Genomic DNA, 18,596 nt, shown 5'->3' with positions numbered 1-18,596 from the left:
CAGCTCTGTCATGATTCATTGAAAACAAGTGTTTCTTTCTTAATGACCTTTAACCTGGTCCACTCAAAATGCCATGTTGCATATTCATCTCCTGCACCTTGCTAACCTTCTGCAACCTCTGTCACTGATGTTATAATTGATCATGACAGGGGGTTAAAACAATGCCATGGCACATTTACAGACAATATATCACCCACCCAGTGTCTGACTCTTAACATCTCTACTGGCTTGACACCCTGATACTTGGACCATGACAGTTCTTTCATTGATTTCGGGAAAAAACTCAGATTCAAATGAAAGGGGGGTGTATCAACGTTGAAATGCTTTCTATTTTGAGTGGCTTTACTACATTATTCTGACATTTTTCCAAACATGTTCTCAGATACAAGTTTCCAATTCTGCGGGTATTTGAATCTTCACCTTGATATTAGCATGCAGTGCCTAAAGACGTCGCTACATTTAAGCATAAGCTGGCTTGGCAGGATCCTTTTGGCTCCACTTTCCCTCCATACTCTCTCACCGACTTCTACATTCCTGCCTGGCTGTGAGAAGAAGGAGGCTTGGAAGGAGGCCAGTATTTGTTTTACTTTGCCGCTGTGTTTCCACCCTCCCTTTTTTTAGAAATGCACCCTGGGTTCTTTTTGTGAATCACCCGGCAACAGGCACATCACTTTGTCTCCATCTTTACACTGCGAGCGGAAACGTTGCACCGAGGCTCTTCTGGAGAGGCCTAGCAGCGTCCTACCTGACTGACTTACCAATGAAGAGCCAGACACATCCTATTGGCCTGCAGTGTTCCACATAACTGATCCTGACAACAGTCCCTCCCTCTCCCAACTAGCCGAAAAGAACAGAGGCTTTTAGGATTAAGAGACATGGAAAAGCTACAGTACAGGGCTCCGTCTGTCTGTTTGTTTATTTGTTTGTCAGTGTGTCTTTCCGTTTACCTCTCACTCATTATCATATGCCCAAACACACATTGATTTCCATAAGCTCTGAAGTGCTGTGCCAACATACAGCAATGTAAAAAGAAATGTTAGCTTAAGTAGCATATAGTAAAAAACCCTGTCTCAAGAACATATGGATTCATTTTTCAATCAAATAGTTGTACTTTTGGATGTCCTTATATATTATAGTATATTGATGGTATTATTAGGAAGGCTGAGTGACTGCATAACACTACAGGCTTGTTTTTAGAGATGTGTTTTAATTTAAAGCTGCAATGGTTACAGTATACGGATGAAAATGTAAGTTAACTTTGTTTGTCCAGGCCGATATTTTAACAACTTTTGGAAGGATTGATATCAAATTTGGGGCAGATATTCATGGTCCTCGGACGATGAATCCCCTGACTTTCTCTATAGCACCACCATGAGGTTGGTTTGGGAAAAATGGCTTATCAATTTAAAAGATAACCATGCCCTCCCTATGTGAACATGTCGACACGACATTTTAAACTTTTCAAAGAGTTCCATCGTCTGGTCAATGATATAGTATGCCCAATACTCAGGGCTGCCCCTGGCCAACTTGTGGCCCCACACAAAATTGTGTGATGAGGCTCCCCGGGACTGTACACAAGTCTTCACTCATGTGTCGCGAGCGTTGACAGGGGGTGGTGCTAATGGAGCACGCTCGTGAACTGTTAGCGCCGGAGCCTCGCAGCGGGGAAACTGTGGCGCGCATAATTGCGCCGCATTTGCGCATAAATTGAGGCCCCCCACGCAGCCTGCGTGACCTGCGTGTAGGGAGGGCCGGCCCTGCCAATACTTTTAGTTTATGACCAAATATCAGCCAAACGAATTACATTTCTATGAACAGTTGAGTTTATTGCTGATTAGCAAATGATAGCATGCTAGCATGTTAAACTAAGATGGTGAACATACTCATGATTATATCTGCATGCAGCATGTTAGCATTGTTATTGTGAGCATGTTGTTTTGACAAGTCTCTCCTCATAGCTTTGTGTGTCAGTTCACACGTATCCAGTGCATCAATATCAAAATGTTTTTACATTGATTCAATTCCCGCTTGAGTTTAAGTTTTCTAAGAGATACAAGTGGGTTGCTGTGATGAGTGCTGTTATTCGTAGTTGCACATAAAGAGCCTCAGCATCTGCCAAGCCTCATAGAAATACTGAAAGTGATAGACAACATATTTCTAAAAGGCTCTGTAAATACGCCTGCATTGTAAAATGCATCCATCATCATCATCATCATCACTGTCATCATCATCATCTGTATCGCCATTTTGTCTTTCTCACATGAGCAATAATCTGCTCTACTGTTAAAAGCATCACTTTTGTCCCCTATGTCTGAGCGGTGAAACTGACAGGGGGCCAGCTGTCTGCCTGTGTGTTTGCCTGTGCTCTACTCTCTATCACTACCACCTCCTTCTGTAATTACAAGCTTCACTGCACACAGGCTCACAATCAGGTGGGGCGAGGGCCACAAGCGCAGCTCCACCAGCTCTCATCACTGTGGCATTTTGAATTCCTCTCGTGTGAGAGCTGCAGGCCAACGGGAGGCTTTTTGCACATCTGAGGAGCCACAGCCTGCAGGCCAATCACCCTGTTGGGATTAAAAATGATACATTTTGTTTGGTATCAGAAGGTTAGCTCACCCCTCATTGGTTCACCATCTGGGCGTTATTTCCTTCCCTCTCAGCGGTGTGGCTTCTCTGTTGCACTGTATTAGCACCGCAGCGCCTACAGTATGGCGGCCGGAGACAAAAAAGAAGAAAAGACGCGAAGGAAAGATTAGGGCAGATGAGCACAGGGTGGTAGCAAAGGCAGCGAGCCGTGAGATGAATGGGGATGGTGTAGGAGCAAGAAAAGGAGGAGAAATTAAGTAAATGTATGGATAAACATGGAATTTGTAAAAGTAGATTCTTGACACACTCCAGATTTGCATGCATCCATAACGGATACATAATCCATGACATGATGCAACTTTACATTCAATAGAAGTTTATATGGCCACAAACAAAAAAAAGGCAGGAAGATGTGTCACCTGACAGCTTTGCGCTTTGTAACACATTTCAAACACCTTCACAGTTTATATCAATCAAGAGTTTGTCAGATATAGATTTTCTTTTAATATTAACACTGCTTTGATTCTGACTACTTTTCACAAGTCAAACTTTAACTGTTAAAGCCTCTGAGAGTCTAATCTCCCAGTGAGACACTTATAATTTATCTGGATGTGGGAGTTAAAGTCTGCTTTAAGACTGCTCATTTGGGATGTTCCACAAGGGTATTTCATTTTGGAAGACAGCTGGCTAAGAAGATTATAAGCAGAGTTTTCAATTTATCTCACACACCCTGACTCCCTTTATTGGCTGGGGCCCTCTTATCATGTTTTGCCAGGAGCAAGAGCAGCCATTGGCATCTTCCTATTTGTTACTTTGGAGTGGCTGCATTTGATGCTGCATTACACTTCTCACGTTTGCTCAGATTGAGGCCTTTTTACACATTCTGTCTCATGTCAATCTCCGAAAAGTTGGATGAATGGAAGTTTAGAAAATGAAAACAGTGAACAAGTGTCCCTTAAGTGTTATTTGTGACAACTTCTTTCATTTCTAATCTATTTATCATGTTATTATGTTTGGTTATTATGTATCAACTGGCCCCTGAGTGAGGCAGAAAGGGTGAATGAGAGAGAGAGAGAGAGGGAGAGAGAGTGAAAGAAAGAGAGAACTTGCTGATGTAAAAAAGAAAAAAAGCTTCAGGAGTTAGGATATAAAACCTTGAGACAAGAGGATGCTCCTCTCTCAAACCCGCTGCCATCTCAGTGGTGGAAATGTTTGAGTTGGGGAGGGTCGACTTTGAGGTGACATTGACGCTATGTAGATGAGAGTGAGGATCCTGCGCTCCATGTTACGTCCCTGCTCGCTTCAACTCAGACGGCGGCAGCTCCTTTCCCCGTCTTCTCTCCCCTCCTCTCTTTCAGCACCACTCCTTTCAGGACAGCACCTCGCTCTCAAAGACGCATTTGTTCACCATCTTCACCTCTCAGGATCATACTTTTGCTCTCTGTCGTCGGATGCAAAGTTTTCACCTGGGTTTTATTCGGTAAAAGTGCAAGGAAGTAACTTTTTCTGAAATTTGGATTTTCCCATCGGGGAAAAAATCTGGAAAATTAAGTCATTTTATTGTAAGTATTCTGTCACACATAATGCATCTTATTAAAATCACCTATGCATTTGCGTTTGTTTACATACTTATTACAAACAGAGACCATTGTTGAATTTGGCATTATGCAGATGCACCAAATCTGGCAATGTCCAACGATGTGCGACCCAGTTCACTTAATGGCGACGCAACAGACTCGTCTCATGAGGGTCATTACCGTATTTGATACTTATATCCTGCTAGACAATGTTCAAAATATGTCAAATTAAAATGTGTAATCTGGTTAGGAAAAGAATGCGCACATATTTGTTTGTTCACTTAATCCCCATTTGTCTCAAGGGGGTGCGTCTCTTTGAAGTGAAGTGTTACACTGACGTGTGATATTTCATAGAAATAGCTTATTTTGCGAAGAAATCATCAAAAAATGTGGGTTCCTTGTTGCCTGATAAGGCTTTTTACAATTACGCACGCACGAAATGGAGTGCGCGTTTATATTTCATTCGTTTAACTATCTTTTTACAAAGTTAAAATAAATTCGGACTAATAACATATTTATTTGATTCACAAACGTGTTTAAATCATGTTGTGTTAAAACGGTAGCAATGTATTTTGCATTGCTGATAAATAAGTAAATAAGTATAACATATTTTAACCCTGTCCTGCAGATATATGAATGAAATGTCTATTGAAAAGCTCCAGTGAGTTATTAGCCTCTCCAGGTGATTCATTAGACATTATCGTCGAGCCTGACTCCTAAATGTGTTTAATTGCTCTGCTCTTGTACCGGAGCTTTAGAAGTGGGCCATTGAATTTAAAGCATAATGACCCAAGGACAAGAGCAGCCTCTAAATTTCTGCTAACATGCATTCACTCCAGGCAATTAAAAGTGACTTTATTGCATGAGAAGTCTTTATTTGATCCCGTGGGGTTCACGGTTCGTGGGGCACATTTTTTTTTCTTTACCCCTGAAGAAATGTCATGCAATTACAATGGATGCATACATTAAAATGGTTTTAAATGATATTTTACTACTAATGTAAAACTTGTTTTGCAGCACCGGGCAGCACAATTCTCCCCTTGATAATCAAATTTGTCACGTGTTTATTTTCAAATATATTTTTCCTTCCACAAAACCAGTCATTGCTCAGCGAATGGGAAAAGTAATTCCACCTTCATTAGACTTGATATAATGTTTATAAGATGTTGATGTCCCAAACAACTTGGCAGAATGACGTGTACATCAAGAAAAACACATCTTATTGTTTCAGTAATTATTTTGTATTTATATTTATGCATATTTAATTTCTTTTTCAGGGTCGCTGGACCGCTGCTAAACTGCTGCTCATCACTCTCTTTAGCCCGATTTTTCGTCTCCGCTCGGCTCGTATCTAGGAGCTGGGTGTAAGCTACAGGACGGAGAAGCTGCTGCTGCCTGGACAGGTTCGGAAACCCCCTCCTCTCCACTGGTGAGGACTATCCAACACTCGCAGTGACCATGGCCACCAACGGGACCAAAGCCACGGACGGACACGTCTTAACAGAGATGGCGAATGACGCGCCCACCACAACGCCAAACGACAAACCCAAAACCTTGGTGGTGAAAGTGCAGAAGACGCAAAAGGAGTTACCTGAGAGAGAAACGTGGGGAGGGAGATTTGACTTTCTTCTCTCATGTGTGGGATACGCAATCGGACTCGGAAATGTCTGGAGATTTCCTTATTTATGTGGAAAAAACGGAGGAGGTAATCAGGAATTCTTGGCAATTTTCCATTTATCCATAATTCAAAAGGAGTTAAAATGTCTCAACAACAAAACCTGCGATTTTGCTCCCGGAGGTTTTTGATTAAAATAAAGCTAAGTGTATTTCTGTCCATCTAAACCGTGCGTAATTATTGCGCACAAGAGAAACCTCTACGATGATCTGCAGCGCAGTTTTACACGTTTTAGAAAATATATAATCTGGAGCATGTTGAATGTTAATAGTTTATCACCTTCATTTACACACCTTTACCTCCCACTTCTCATTCAGGGGCCTTCTTGATTCCCTACTTTTTGACCCTCATATTTGCCGGCATGCCCCTGTTCTTTCTGGAGACGGCTCTTGGTCAATACACTTCTATTGGAGGGCTTGGAGTGTGGAAGCTGGCCCCCGTGTTCAAAGGTAAAATACCCTTTAAATAATACAGATATATTATTTGTATGTTCACTGGCTAATTTATGAAGACCAGGTCGTTTAACTGTCAAATTCAAGTCAAATTCAAAATAAAAACGTTACATATTCATTATTATCCTAGTTTTATGCCAACACAAATATTCAGCCAGTTTAACATCATGCCTGTACTCTCCATTGTTTTAGGTGTGGGTATGGCTGCTGCAGTCTTGTCCTTCTGGTTGAATATCTATTACATTGTAATAATTTCCTGGGCAATTTACTATCTGTACAACTCCTTCACTACCGTGAGTACTTGCAATTTATATTCATGCTGGTCCCTTGTTAAAAAAACCTGAGGATATGACTTGAAAATTACCTTGAAAATGTAGGCTAAATGTAGTTACCTTGATTCCTACTGAGAAATATTTCACAAAAGTGTCCATACATGTTTTCTTGTTTTTCTTCTTCCCTTTATGCGCAGGTTGTATTTTTTACATAGTAACCATTTTAGGTATGTGGCAAGTTCTTTATGCCAGCACCTCTTATACAAGGGTGAACAGCCTCTAACAGAGTATGACATTTATTACTTCCTTTCCCACATAATTAGCCCTTACACAAGGTATTGATAAATGCATTTGGCGATGAAGCATTCACTATTCTAAGAAAAGCATGAAATCTCAATGAGTATCATGGTCTTGGCTGCCCGACAGCCAGAGAGAATGGGACCCGGCGGTGGGAGAGTAGTGAAAGTAAAAAGAGCTGTCTGTGTGATTTTTCTCCCTTTTTTTCCTTTAAATTTCAGGAGCTGCCATGGCAGTCTTGTGGAAATGCCTGGAACACAGAGCGCTGCTACAACAACTACAGCATCGCAGACACCAAAAACCTTACCAGCTCTGTGGTGGAGTTTTGGGAGTAAGCTGAACATTAGAATCTGTTTAGATCACAAGGATACGGCTCTGTTGTGAAAAGATTCAGGCGACAAAGAAAGGTCATGGCCCCTTATGTGCATAATGAAGATCAGGGTCGGAGATTTATAGGGCCTTTTGGATCTGAGAATCCAATGGTTCCCTAAATCCTTTTATTATTCATCTTTCCAGATGTTTTTGTAATAGAAAGAACATTTTGCACTTAAAAAAAGGGCCTCAAACCAACCCTAGGAAAAAAATGTTTAAAAGAGCAACAACTGCGTGTAGATGAGCATGCATGCAAGCAGGACTTCCCTTGACGGAGAGGCCTTAAAAAAAGCTTTAGGGGTGGGGTAAGAAAGACAGGAAGAGGGCTTTTTGTGAGGATCCAGACACGTGTGTCCATATTTGTGTGTGCATCCACACGTGCTGCATGTATGAGATCAAGCATGCATTTGTGCGTCGTAGTAAGACCACTTTAACCCTTCCCTGCAGACGTAACATGCACCAGATGACTGATGGCCTGGAGAAACCTGGGGAGATCAGGATCCCGCTGGCTATCACGCTTGCCATTGCATGGGTCCTCGTCTATTTCTGCATCTGGAAGGGGGTCGGCTGGACAGGCAAAGTATGTAAAGGAAAAAGACAAGGACAGAGACAACCAAATATTCATTCCATCTCAAATCGAACCAAATCGAATTTATGCAAAAATTGTCACAATGATATGTTGGTCGATTGTTAAAATGTAGGGGTCACAACTTCTTCAAACTACTTCAGGATAAATAAAAATGTAAGTTAAATTGACAAATATACAATTTCACATGCAATTTCCCTTTAATCCACAAGTACCTATAGACTGCTATAAAGCCATTATCTTCCCTCAGAACAAGAACATTATAAAACATAACATTTATGATTTGACTTTTTCACTTCTTTACATCAATGTTTTTTTTTAACGTAGCAGTTTCAATGACATAATCTTGCGACTTCATTTCTTATGCGGTGGATTTTCACATAAATGATCTGAACTGAGTTGACTTTGAGAGCACAGTGGGAAATGAGTTCAGATAAGGAGGGAAACAGTGCAGAGAGACTGTGCTGAACCCAAGCATTGTGGGGTCATCTCGCCTCCGGGGAATGGCTGACTAGGTCACTGTGCTGCACTGTGCAGTGGGGATGGTGCCACAGTACAGTAACACTCTTCATGATGAGTTGAACAACTTTGTCGTTTTCCCGTCTTCAACAGTTTTGTTGCCTACAGGACAAATATCCCAAGTGAAATAATAGCTGTGTGGTCTAACAAGTAAGTGTTGGCTTTGATAGACATTATTATGTGTTCTAACAATAACTGTGTGTCCTACAGGTGGTGTACTTCTCAGCCACATACCCTTACTTCATGCTGTTCATCCTGTTTTGCCGCGGCATCACTCTACCTGGCGCAATTGATGGGATCCTCTTCTATATCACACCAAACTTTGAAAAACTGAAGGAGTCTGAGGTATGCTCTTCTGTAAAACATTTGTTTGTGTTTGGCAAAGATGTATGTACTGTTTGAGATATAGTATAACATTATAGTAATGATTTCTCATTGTAATAAGTCATTGGTGAATACAGAGTACAATCTTATCCAAACAGGTTCTCAGTGATTGGATATTAATACTAAAAGATCATATCTATAACAATCACTGTTAATTGCATTGACAACTACATGTCCAGGCTAGAGAAACATATAATGTGAATGTCCTGTGAAAGCAATGTATATTTGTATTTATCATGCTGATGCAGGCTTAATATAGAGTATAGAAGAGAGGGCTAAAGACTGCCAGTGGTATTTAGATTGATGCATTTATGTCCAGAAAAAACCCCCATTATGATAGATATTGATTTGTTGATGATGTCCTGGTTTATCTTGTAATGATTGTGTATAAATGACTAGGCCACCTCATTAAAGCTCTAGATGAAAAGGAGATGAAGCTAGAAGAAAGATGTGGAAGGACATGATTAGAGAAGGCAAAGGCTTGCAGAGTTGAGTGAGTCAAGATGGGCTGCAACGAGATCAGAGTGGATCAAATCAGATGGACCAAGTGTAAGAAAACAGCACTTAGGTGTTGACATTTCTCAGAACAAGTATTGCTCCCAGTTCCTGCCGTTCCACCAAAGGTTTACAAGAGATTAAAAGCCTTTGTGCCCATAGCTTGAACAACCCAGCCAGTTCAATTGGTTGGAAATGAGAAACAAGTTAATATTATCCATAAAACCAAGGGAAATCTGTCCATTTTTAAAAACAAAATCTATATTTAACATCAACTTGGCACCAGTTATGTGTCTACAACTGCTTATTTTGACCTCATTTTCCGTATCTTTTTGTGTCAGGTGTGGCTGGATGCTGCCACTCAGATCTTCTTTTCCTACGGGCTGGGATTAGGCTCGCTGATCGCTCTTGGCAGTTACAATCCCTTCAAAAACAACGTGTATAGGTACGTGATTATTATATTTCATTGCAGGTTCACATACCACATCATTTAAATACCTTTATCAAGTCAGTCACTGACACATCTTTTTTTTTAAGGAGACTGCAGATGTGTTTTTCTGGGATTATATATGGTTTCCTGGCAACATTGTGTGTGCTGCACCTTCTAATTTGGGACAATTTGAGCCTCCAGCTGTATTTATCGTTTCATTATTTTGGCTATACGCTCTGTTTTACACTCATAGACACAGACATTAGGTCTGCCTTATCCTCTGTCAAGTCAGATAACCGCTTGCAGCCAAAAAACGTAATATCTATGCTTCCAACTATTTAAAATGTGCTGGAGCTCACTGCCATTTTATAGAACGGGTCAATCTAAATGTACTCAGCTGCTCTGTAACTGCAGGATGCAAAATGGCTCTCCACGGTCCCTTCCCCCCATGCCTCTCGACAATGTGTGACGGGTTGATAAGGAATTGATATAGGCGTGACAATGGCTGCCTTGTGCTTTGTCTCTCCCCTACAGAGATTCTATCATTGTCTGCTGCGTCAACTCCTTCACCAGCATGTTCGCTGGCTTAGTCATCTTCTCCATCGTGGGATTCATGTCCAATGTAACAAACAGACCCATCGCTGATGTGGCAGCCTCAGGTAATTGCAATCAATGTTTAAATTCGATAGCGACAATGGGTACAGGCAAGAGATACTTGCTATTGTGCAGAATTAGCCCTTGAATTGCTTGATATTATTTTTTCCAGTCAAAAAGGGAGGGTTTTATCTTCTCACTATATGACACTTCAGATTTCTGGGTTTATGAGAAAGGAAAATTGCTCAGTGATTTTGCAAAATCTCTGTACTTTGTGAATACTCAAGTTCATCATTTACACTCTGTTTCACACTTTCAAGGACATTTTGGTTTTAGTAATACAGTAAATTAATTGTAAGTATCCATATTGAAAATGGTGGATAACTAAGTTATTGAAAAAGGAACCCAACATTATATTATCTTTTTTTACATTTCGTTTTTGAACACCATCTCTATAACGTTTCTCTATTCTCAGGACCTGGCCTGGCATTTTTGGCTTACCCTGAGGCTGTGACCCAGCTGCCCATTTCTCCTCTCTGGGCCATACTCTTTTTCTCCATGTTGCTGATGCTGGGAATCGACAGCCAGGTATAGATACTCCAACATAATTGGTCTCATTTGTGTTTTTTCTGCATATTTGAATAGCAAAGTGCTGATAGTCCAGCTTCAACCAAGCAATGCAATGACAAATTAAGTAACACAGTTTTAATGCTTACCCAATGTGTCCAGTTCTGCACCGTGGAGGGCTTCATCACTGCACTGGTTGACGAGTTCCCCCACGCTCTCCGAAAACGCAGAGAAATCTTCATCGCAGTCGTCTGCCTTATTTCTTACATCATTGGACTTTCCAACATCACACAGGTAAAGACTTTACCTTTATTTAGTCTGCATTTCTCAGAGAATCCAACAAAAAACTAGTGCTGACCGAGTAACCTGCAATACTCTTAACTCGCCAAGTGTAGTATGGGTAATTTTTAGGAGACCCGGACACTTTGAGAATGAAGTTCCTAGTGTTTCCTGTTTTTGTGCAACATGTGTAAATCTGCAAACATGTAACAACATAAAACAAAGGTTCACAGTAACTACTTCATATCACTTATTAACCTGTTGTCTGCTGGACAAGAGGACAGTGACATGGTCAGTTTGTTTGCATGTCCATTTGTCCATCTGTCCAACACTTTCTTCCAGAGGAAGATGTCAAACACCTTTAAAAGAGATGTATCAATGGTGCTCCTACATTAATTATGTAATGTTTCAGCAGCTACATGGATTAACACTTTGCTCCATGACATGGAATTTGTATGGCTGTATTTCCATAAAATGTGTACATGGTCCATAGAGTACGATTCCTAATGCTTTGACCACTGGACCTTTCGGCAAGAGCCACAATTTCAAATTGATATATTGCTGAACATATTGATGCTCCTCTGAGAATAATCCATGTTCTGCACTTCATTCACTCTCGGTTTCCTAGCATTTGCCGGGATGCACATTAGCATTCAATGATATTTACTTACCCTCAGAAGCAAATAAAATCAAGCAAAAAATGCAAGTTATGAAACCAAAAGTCAGCAAAGAGACTTCTGTCTCGACTTGTGAGCCAAAAATGACATAACCCCTGTAGGCCAAGGTCACGTCTGTCAATGAGACTCAAAGACCCTTTATTACTGCCAAAATGGATATCCATCATTCCACATGCACAGCCCCGTCAAAGGAGGCAGTTTCCCTTATCGCTGCTCTGGGCACTTTAAAATGTATCAAGGTTCACAGAGAATATGAACAGGTCCCTTGAGCTGGTCTCGATAACCATCTGATAGCCAAAAGAGATGGAGGACTGACATGGAATTGTTAAAGGAGACGCCTAATCGAGGTACAACGATCCTGCCTGTTCTGCACAATAACAAAAAAAAAACTTTCCACAAGGAAGTATCCAAGTTTGTCCTCACCAATGAAATGTCACTAATGCTCACCAGCCACAGCCGTCGAGGCTCTCGCCCTTGGTGTTATTCCACTTGGGCGATTTAGTACTGTTCTGCACATCCAGTACTATAATTGCTTCTTCAACATTTACCCCTCCACCTTCATCTATCTTCATCTTCTTTTGTTTTCTCCTTTTAAAGGGTGGACTGTACGTGTTCAAGCTATTTGATTACTACTCAGCTAGTGGAATGTGCCTGCTATTCCTGGTCTTCTTTGAGTGCATCTCCATTTCCTGGTTTTATGGTAAGCCACAACTATGTCTCAGTAATCTCCTTTTCTATCGAACTGAGATCTTGAATTCACACAACACAATAACTAAAACTTTGCTTTATCTGTGGTTCCAGGTGTGAACAACTTCTATGACAATATTGAGGAAATGATTGGCTACAAGCCCTGTATGTGGTGGAAGCTCTGCTGGGTCGTTTTCACTCCACTCATTGTGGCTGTAAGTGTTATCAGTGGTTAACATGCACAAAGTGTAAAGCACCAACAGTGGATACACACCCCATCAAGGACAATAAGCTTATGAAGTCTCGACTAAAGCTGTACATTGCTGTCTTCATGTTTATAACCATGAATTTGGCCTTGATTTGTGAAATGTCAAAAGATGATGATGATGATGATGATGGGTCCTGAGATCTTTCTTTTTACCTCTTGTCTTAGGGAGTCTTCCTGTTCAGTGCAGTGCAGATGGTTCCCCTCACCTTGGGTGACTACGTGTTCCCGGCCTGGGGCCAGGGGGTTGGGTGGTGCATGGCCCTCTCCTCCATGCTCCTCATCCCTGGCTACATGGTCTACATGTTCCTGACAATCAAAGGCACATACAAAGAGGTAAGATTCATGTGGAATTAGTCAAGTTTGCTGTATTTGTCCAGAGGATTTAAATACTACAAAGCAAGTAGAGTTCGAACAAATAGTACACATTTCTGCATCTAAATACAAACGATATACATACACAGGAAGTATTATTAAATATATACTGTATATTTACATATACATATTGAGAGTTTGGTTTAGTGCAGGCAAATATTCTAGATGGATATCCAGGAGGTGTATCCATCACTGCACACGCCTCTCACACATTAGCTGTTTTGAACCTTCAGTCGGCAGCGAGGCAGGCTCGGTGTTAAGAGTTTCAAGTGGATTACTTATGCATGATTTTATGGCTCCAATACATCATTGCATACTGGGTGCAATGCAATACTGCGTTTTGTAAAAGTGTGCTGATACTTTGTGAGGATAACCTAATGTCATTATGCTCTGAAGTCAGTTTCAACCATGAAGGGAAGCTTGAATGAACATTTAAAATCACTGTGTAGATCTTTTAGGACATTCAGCTCAATAATGTTTACCACAATACACTGATCCATTTATATCATCCTCACTGGCATTGACAGTAATACCTTGAATATCATTTAACAGCAAAAAGACTGAATGCTAAAATGCTCAGCTTAGCACAATGTGATTTTGCTGTGCGCATTATAACCCGCACTGTAATGAGCAACACGGCATGCTGGGTAAAGACGTGATAAATTGCCATGAAGAGTAGAACAGTGATAAAAGGATTAGGAAAATGGAGTTTCTAATTAGGTCTGTTAAGAACAATTGCAGATGCCTTTTTGCTACACCAGGCACTGAGTTCTCAGTAAATGACATTCATTTGTATGCAGCAGAATGGTACGCTGCATTTGTATTGATCTGATGATCCTAATCAATGGCACATAATACCTTTTCCGGCATTCCATTTGCATTAAGAGCCTTTTGATTCGCATTGATGCACAATGCGCTGAACAATCACTGAACCTCTATATGGTCCCTAGTGACAGATATAGCTTCATAGCCAGTGCTGGCAGAATAAATGGGCCATAATTGCAGCAGTGCACTAGAGTCTGTCAGAGGCGATGTGCAGGTGTCAGATCCTGCAGTACCAGCTGATGGCTGATTGTCTAATTGTAGCAATCAGCCAGCTGATTAGTGCTCTGCACTCAGGCGGAAGCTTACAAATACAGCATATAAATGATTTCTGTGCTGCAGAATCTCGGGTCCAACATTACCCAGAGTTCAGAACATTTGAAACATTTACCAAGTAAAGGACAGTTTATTTACGTTTTGTGGGCTTGGTAAGTTTCGCCCATTTATGAATTAATAGTGTCAAGAAAATTGGCTTTTAGTGTCCTTTTTAAGCAACACCTCAGGCTGTATTAGTTATTAGTTTAACTGATTTACAGGACCTTTTTGGTCCTCGCTCACTCTGTGTGAAACTTATTATCAATCCTACCTCAAAAAGCCGTTATTGTCTCTACTCCATTATATTGTTTTATTTCTATCTTATTCTGTATGTATTGAAGATTTTACTCCTTACTTGTTTTAAATCATACAGTATGAAAAGAGTTACATACGTCTGATGTATTATTATAATTTATATTATTGTTATTATTATAAAACCACTTATCACATAAAGGAAACAGTATGATACATCTTTACTGAGAGTATCTTGGAGAAAGTTTACACTCAGAGCCAGAGGCGGTGCATCCATCAAGCTCACAGCTGCGTAGCTGGTGTGTTTTGCTACAGCTTCTCGGTTTGATCACAAACTTCGCAGCTGTTTGGTTCCTACTAATGGGGTATGACAGTGTCTCATTGTTATCTTGACACGATCAGTACATCTTTCAGCTGTGTGATATCTGTGCTTTTTTCAGCGTCTGCGGATGATGTTCACGCCTTTGAAGCTGGTGAAGGCTCAGGAAAATGGCCCGGACCAGCAGACAGAAAACCAGAATCAGACCCCTGCCAACGAGGAAGCCTACATCTAGAAACCTCTGCCTGGCTTTATCTCGGCGGCCAGACTGGCGATACGCAGAAAAAACATAATCAAGGTTGGGAACGACCACCAGACTTCCATGTCTGCTTTTATTCACCTACCTCCTGGGGACACGTGAGACCAACCTGATTAAAGTTATTTTTAGGGGTTTTTCTGTTTGTTTATTTGTATAATACAGAGTTATAAAACATATGAGGAAAAACAAACTACTCAGCAAAATTGTTGTGATATTATGAATTTCATTATGCAAAAAAAGTTAGTCTTTCTAGAAAAAGGAAATGTGACTTAGGAAATTATTGTATATTGAATATATAATTTAAATTTGGAGGCCCGCGTTGATTCAATAGTATTGTGCTACTTTGAAGATATTAATTAATCTACTAAACTACAATTACTGTAAAAAGAAAATATTGGTTGAATGCATTTTGCTTGTACATTACAAATACATTAAAAATGAATGCAGTGTAGTAGGTGAAAAAAATGCAATTTGAAAGTTTGTAAAGTGAAAATTGAACATTGACCAACATATGACAAAGACAATATGGGAATGTGCAAGAGGTAAGGCCAAATCTGCTTGTATGTGTAAAATATAATTTAGCCAGACTATCACCCCCTTGCAGGATCCTGCAGTTTGCCTGAAATGTTTACCACCCATGACTGGGGCTACCTTTGAAAAGCACAAGTACAGTATGGAGTTTTGAAGCGTCCAACTTTCTTTTTTTTTAGGCTCGATTGAAACGTTTGACAGCAGCAAAAATAACTTACATAGGATACATAGCAAGAGACTGTTATAATTGTTTCTTTGTTTTCTAAAGAACAATAACTTTGTATGTTGTCTGAATCTTTTTGTAGAATCATTTTTAGGTCGTTTTCTATATGTGAGAGTGAAAAGGACCAAAATCAAACTACGTTTGTAAGATTGGTGCAGACATCTGACCCACTGACTATATACAGTAAATCCATTTCAGTACAGTAGCAAATACAGCATCTGATTAAAAGCACAATTGTGGTGTGTAAACTGCCACTTCTTATGAACAAGATGTAACCAATACAGAAATCTTACATTTGCATTGTGCTTACAATATTTTTGGCTGGGTTCATTTGGAAAAAAATGGATTTTTCTTCTCCTGACAAACTCTTTAAGTAGGAAAGTGTTGTTGCAATAAGCCAATGCTAACTCAGATCTATATTTTAAACTATGAGAATAAATAAACTGCTTTGGCTGCTGGATTGGAGATTAGATGATGGATTTCTATGATGGATACCACTATTGTGACTCCAACGGTTTACCTGTATATCTATTTAGTAACCCCCTCCTCAGGAACAAAGGTGGACGTGACCAAATTCTCTCAGATACTACTATTATACACTGAAACAAAAGCGGCAACAAAACATGAACACATAAACCAGTATAATATATATAAATGTACTTGGGCACTATTGCATGCTGATCCAAATTGTTGCCTCTTTCTGTGTGCTACTCAACTAGCATCATTTCTTTCAGCGTAAATTAACTGTGATGGCCTTCACTCAGTCGTTTTAGTAGAGGCCATAGTGTGTTTCTATCCTGTGGCGAGTGCATATTTAAAATCTCAGAAAAGGAGAGAGAAATATTTGCTCATTCAGAGGACAAAGCTGGCAAAAGCACTGTTACTACAACAGCACATAGCAAAATGCTTTGTACTGTAGGCCAACACCACTGAAACTACTCCTTTTCATTGGGTGAAAAAAACCTATTATTACATATCAAGCTTGATCGGCAATATAGAAACATATATGTAGAAGCTGACTTTAGTGAAAGACCGCAGATATTACTGTATTACTATGAAGGAGGATCAATAAATTGTGCTTCTGTGGCAGCTACATGCGACAGGAATCAGTCCCAGTAATTTCCTTTTATCTATGTTTTGTTTTCTCAAAGATATGTGAAATTTAAAATGTGCAATGACAAAGGGTTCCGTGAGTTTTGTATAAAGTTACCATACTGCAGTTTTCTCTCTTGAATGATGTTGTAAACTGGACTGTGAAATACATGTATCCGTGAATGTCCGTACAACCTGAGTTTTTCTTTCGTTTGTCTAAATGTTGAACAAAAAAAAGTGATATTATTTGCTATTTTCTGCAATAATATTATTATCTCAGAAACTAAAGCACATATCTCTCTCAACTGTAAAAATGATAATTACAATAACATAAGAGTAATAATAAAGATGATAATATTAATAATGATAATAATAATAAAGTAATAGAAATGTTTAGTCAGAGAATATTGTTTTGTATATTTCTAGCTGTTTCATGGGCCTAATGTAAAATATTCTATGTAAAAAATATAATAAATGTCTTTAGATGGTGTTATATGAAAAAGCATGATTGCAATATATGTTATCTGCAAAAATAAATAAAGACCTATAGATTATAATGTCTGTGTCATGTAATCTTTCTAAAGGGAAGAAGGTAATGAGTGTCTCTCCTTTTTGTAATGCTTAAAAAAATCCAATGGGTGAAAATACACAATAGGTTAATTCTGAAAAGTAAAAATACTATTATCCTGTTAAATGCATGATACTGTTTGAAAAACCTCAAGCGCAGACTTAAAAGCTATGGAAATGCTCTTCCAATGTTCTTTCTGCAATGTTGAGTTTTGCACGACACTTGAACAGCAAAGTGTTATGCAAATGCTCGATTTATGATGAATTATGCAATCAGCTGCATTACTGCATGAGATGCTCTGTGTAAACTAAGCTTATAGTTTCAGACAGAATTGTGTTTGTCCTTGTGACACCTGCACTGAAAGCGGTGCCAGCTCAGACACTATAGCTGTCCTGGCTGACAGCCAATCCCCCCCGGTCACAATGCACTCTCCATCTCCTGCTGTTATGCCGCAGATAGCCTACATAACATTGGTTATAATCCAAATAGCCAGATCAGAATGAAGACGTATTTGTTTAAAATAATATATATTGAAAGAAAAAAAATTAAGAAAAACCTGGCATTGCTTATAAGATAAAGGGAAAAGCATGAATTAAATAATGTGTCTCAAAATAGCATGTCTGGATTACATGCTTGTTTAGTTGTTGGAAGGAAGCACAGTAATCTTTAAATATGCTGAGCCTTGTTTTTCTTAACATAAATTCAGATCATAAATTCCCAAGATTCCATTGAAAAGTTACCTTTTCATATTATGTCCCTTTCAATAAAAACGTTTTTATCCGAGTTGAATTCTGAATCTCTGCAATATGAATGCAAAATAAAGTATGTACACCAAGTAGTAATCATGTCAAAAATGTACACCAAACTCAATTTAAAAGAGATTAAAGATTTGAAAATACTAAGATCTCCAACATGGGGAATTATCTTAATTATTAGACAGATTAACATAGAGACGGAGAGACAGCGAGATGGACTGGCAGACAGTCATATATGTGACTTATTCAACGGATGGATATTAAACGTCATAGCAAATACACGTTTTCACATGGGGTTGAAAGTCAGTCGCTCTTGGACCCACCCCTCCACCCCGGCCCTTCTTTGCATGTGATATATATACAGGGTA

The 18,596-nt window shown here is 39.6% G+C and overlaps 1 protein-coding gene across 1 annotated transcript; it reads left to right on the top strand.

The window, feature by feature from the left end:
* Positions 1–3,781: 3,781 nt before the first annotated feature.
* Positions 3,782–17,463, top strand: slc6a1b (solute carrier family 6 member 1b). The gene is made up of 15 exons (XM_034135015.1): positions 3,782–4,151; positions 5,444–5,871; positions 6,159–6,290; positions 6,486–6,586; positions 7,084–7,193; positions 7,682–7,814; positions 8,550–8,684; positions 9,560–9,663; positions 10,183–10,307; positions 10,718–10,830; positions 10,972–11,103; positions 12,363–12,465; positions 12,567–12,667; positions 12,886–13,053; positions 14,922–17,463. The coding sequence occupies exons 2-15, from the start codon at positions 5,625–5,627 to the stop codon at positions 15,033–15,035; spliced, it is 1,818 nt and encodes a 605-aa protein (XP_033990906.1). The 5' UTR covers positions 3,782–4,151; positions 5,444–5,624; the 3' UTR covers positions 15,036–17,463.
* The last annotated feature ends 1,133 nt before the right edge of the window (positions 17,464–18,596 follow it).

The sequence above is a fragment of the Trematomus bernacchii genome, unplaced genomic scaffold, assembly GCF_902827165.1.
Source record: "Trematomus bernacchii unplaced genomic scaffold, fTreBer1.1, whole genome shotgun sequence".
In the NCBI taxonomy this organism is placed as follows: domain Eukaryota; kingdom Metazoa; phylum Chordata; class Actinopteri; order Perciformes; family Nototheniidae; genus Trematomus; species Trematomus bernacchii.
Note: the sequence above shows the minus strand (reverse complement) of the source record. Positions and strands in the feature narration are given on the sequence as shown.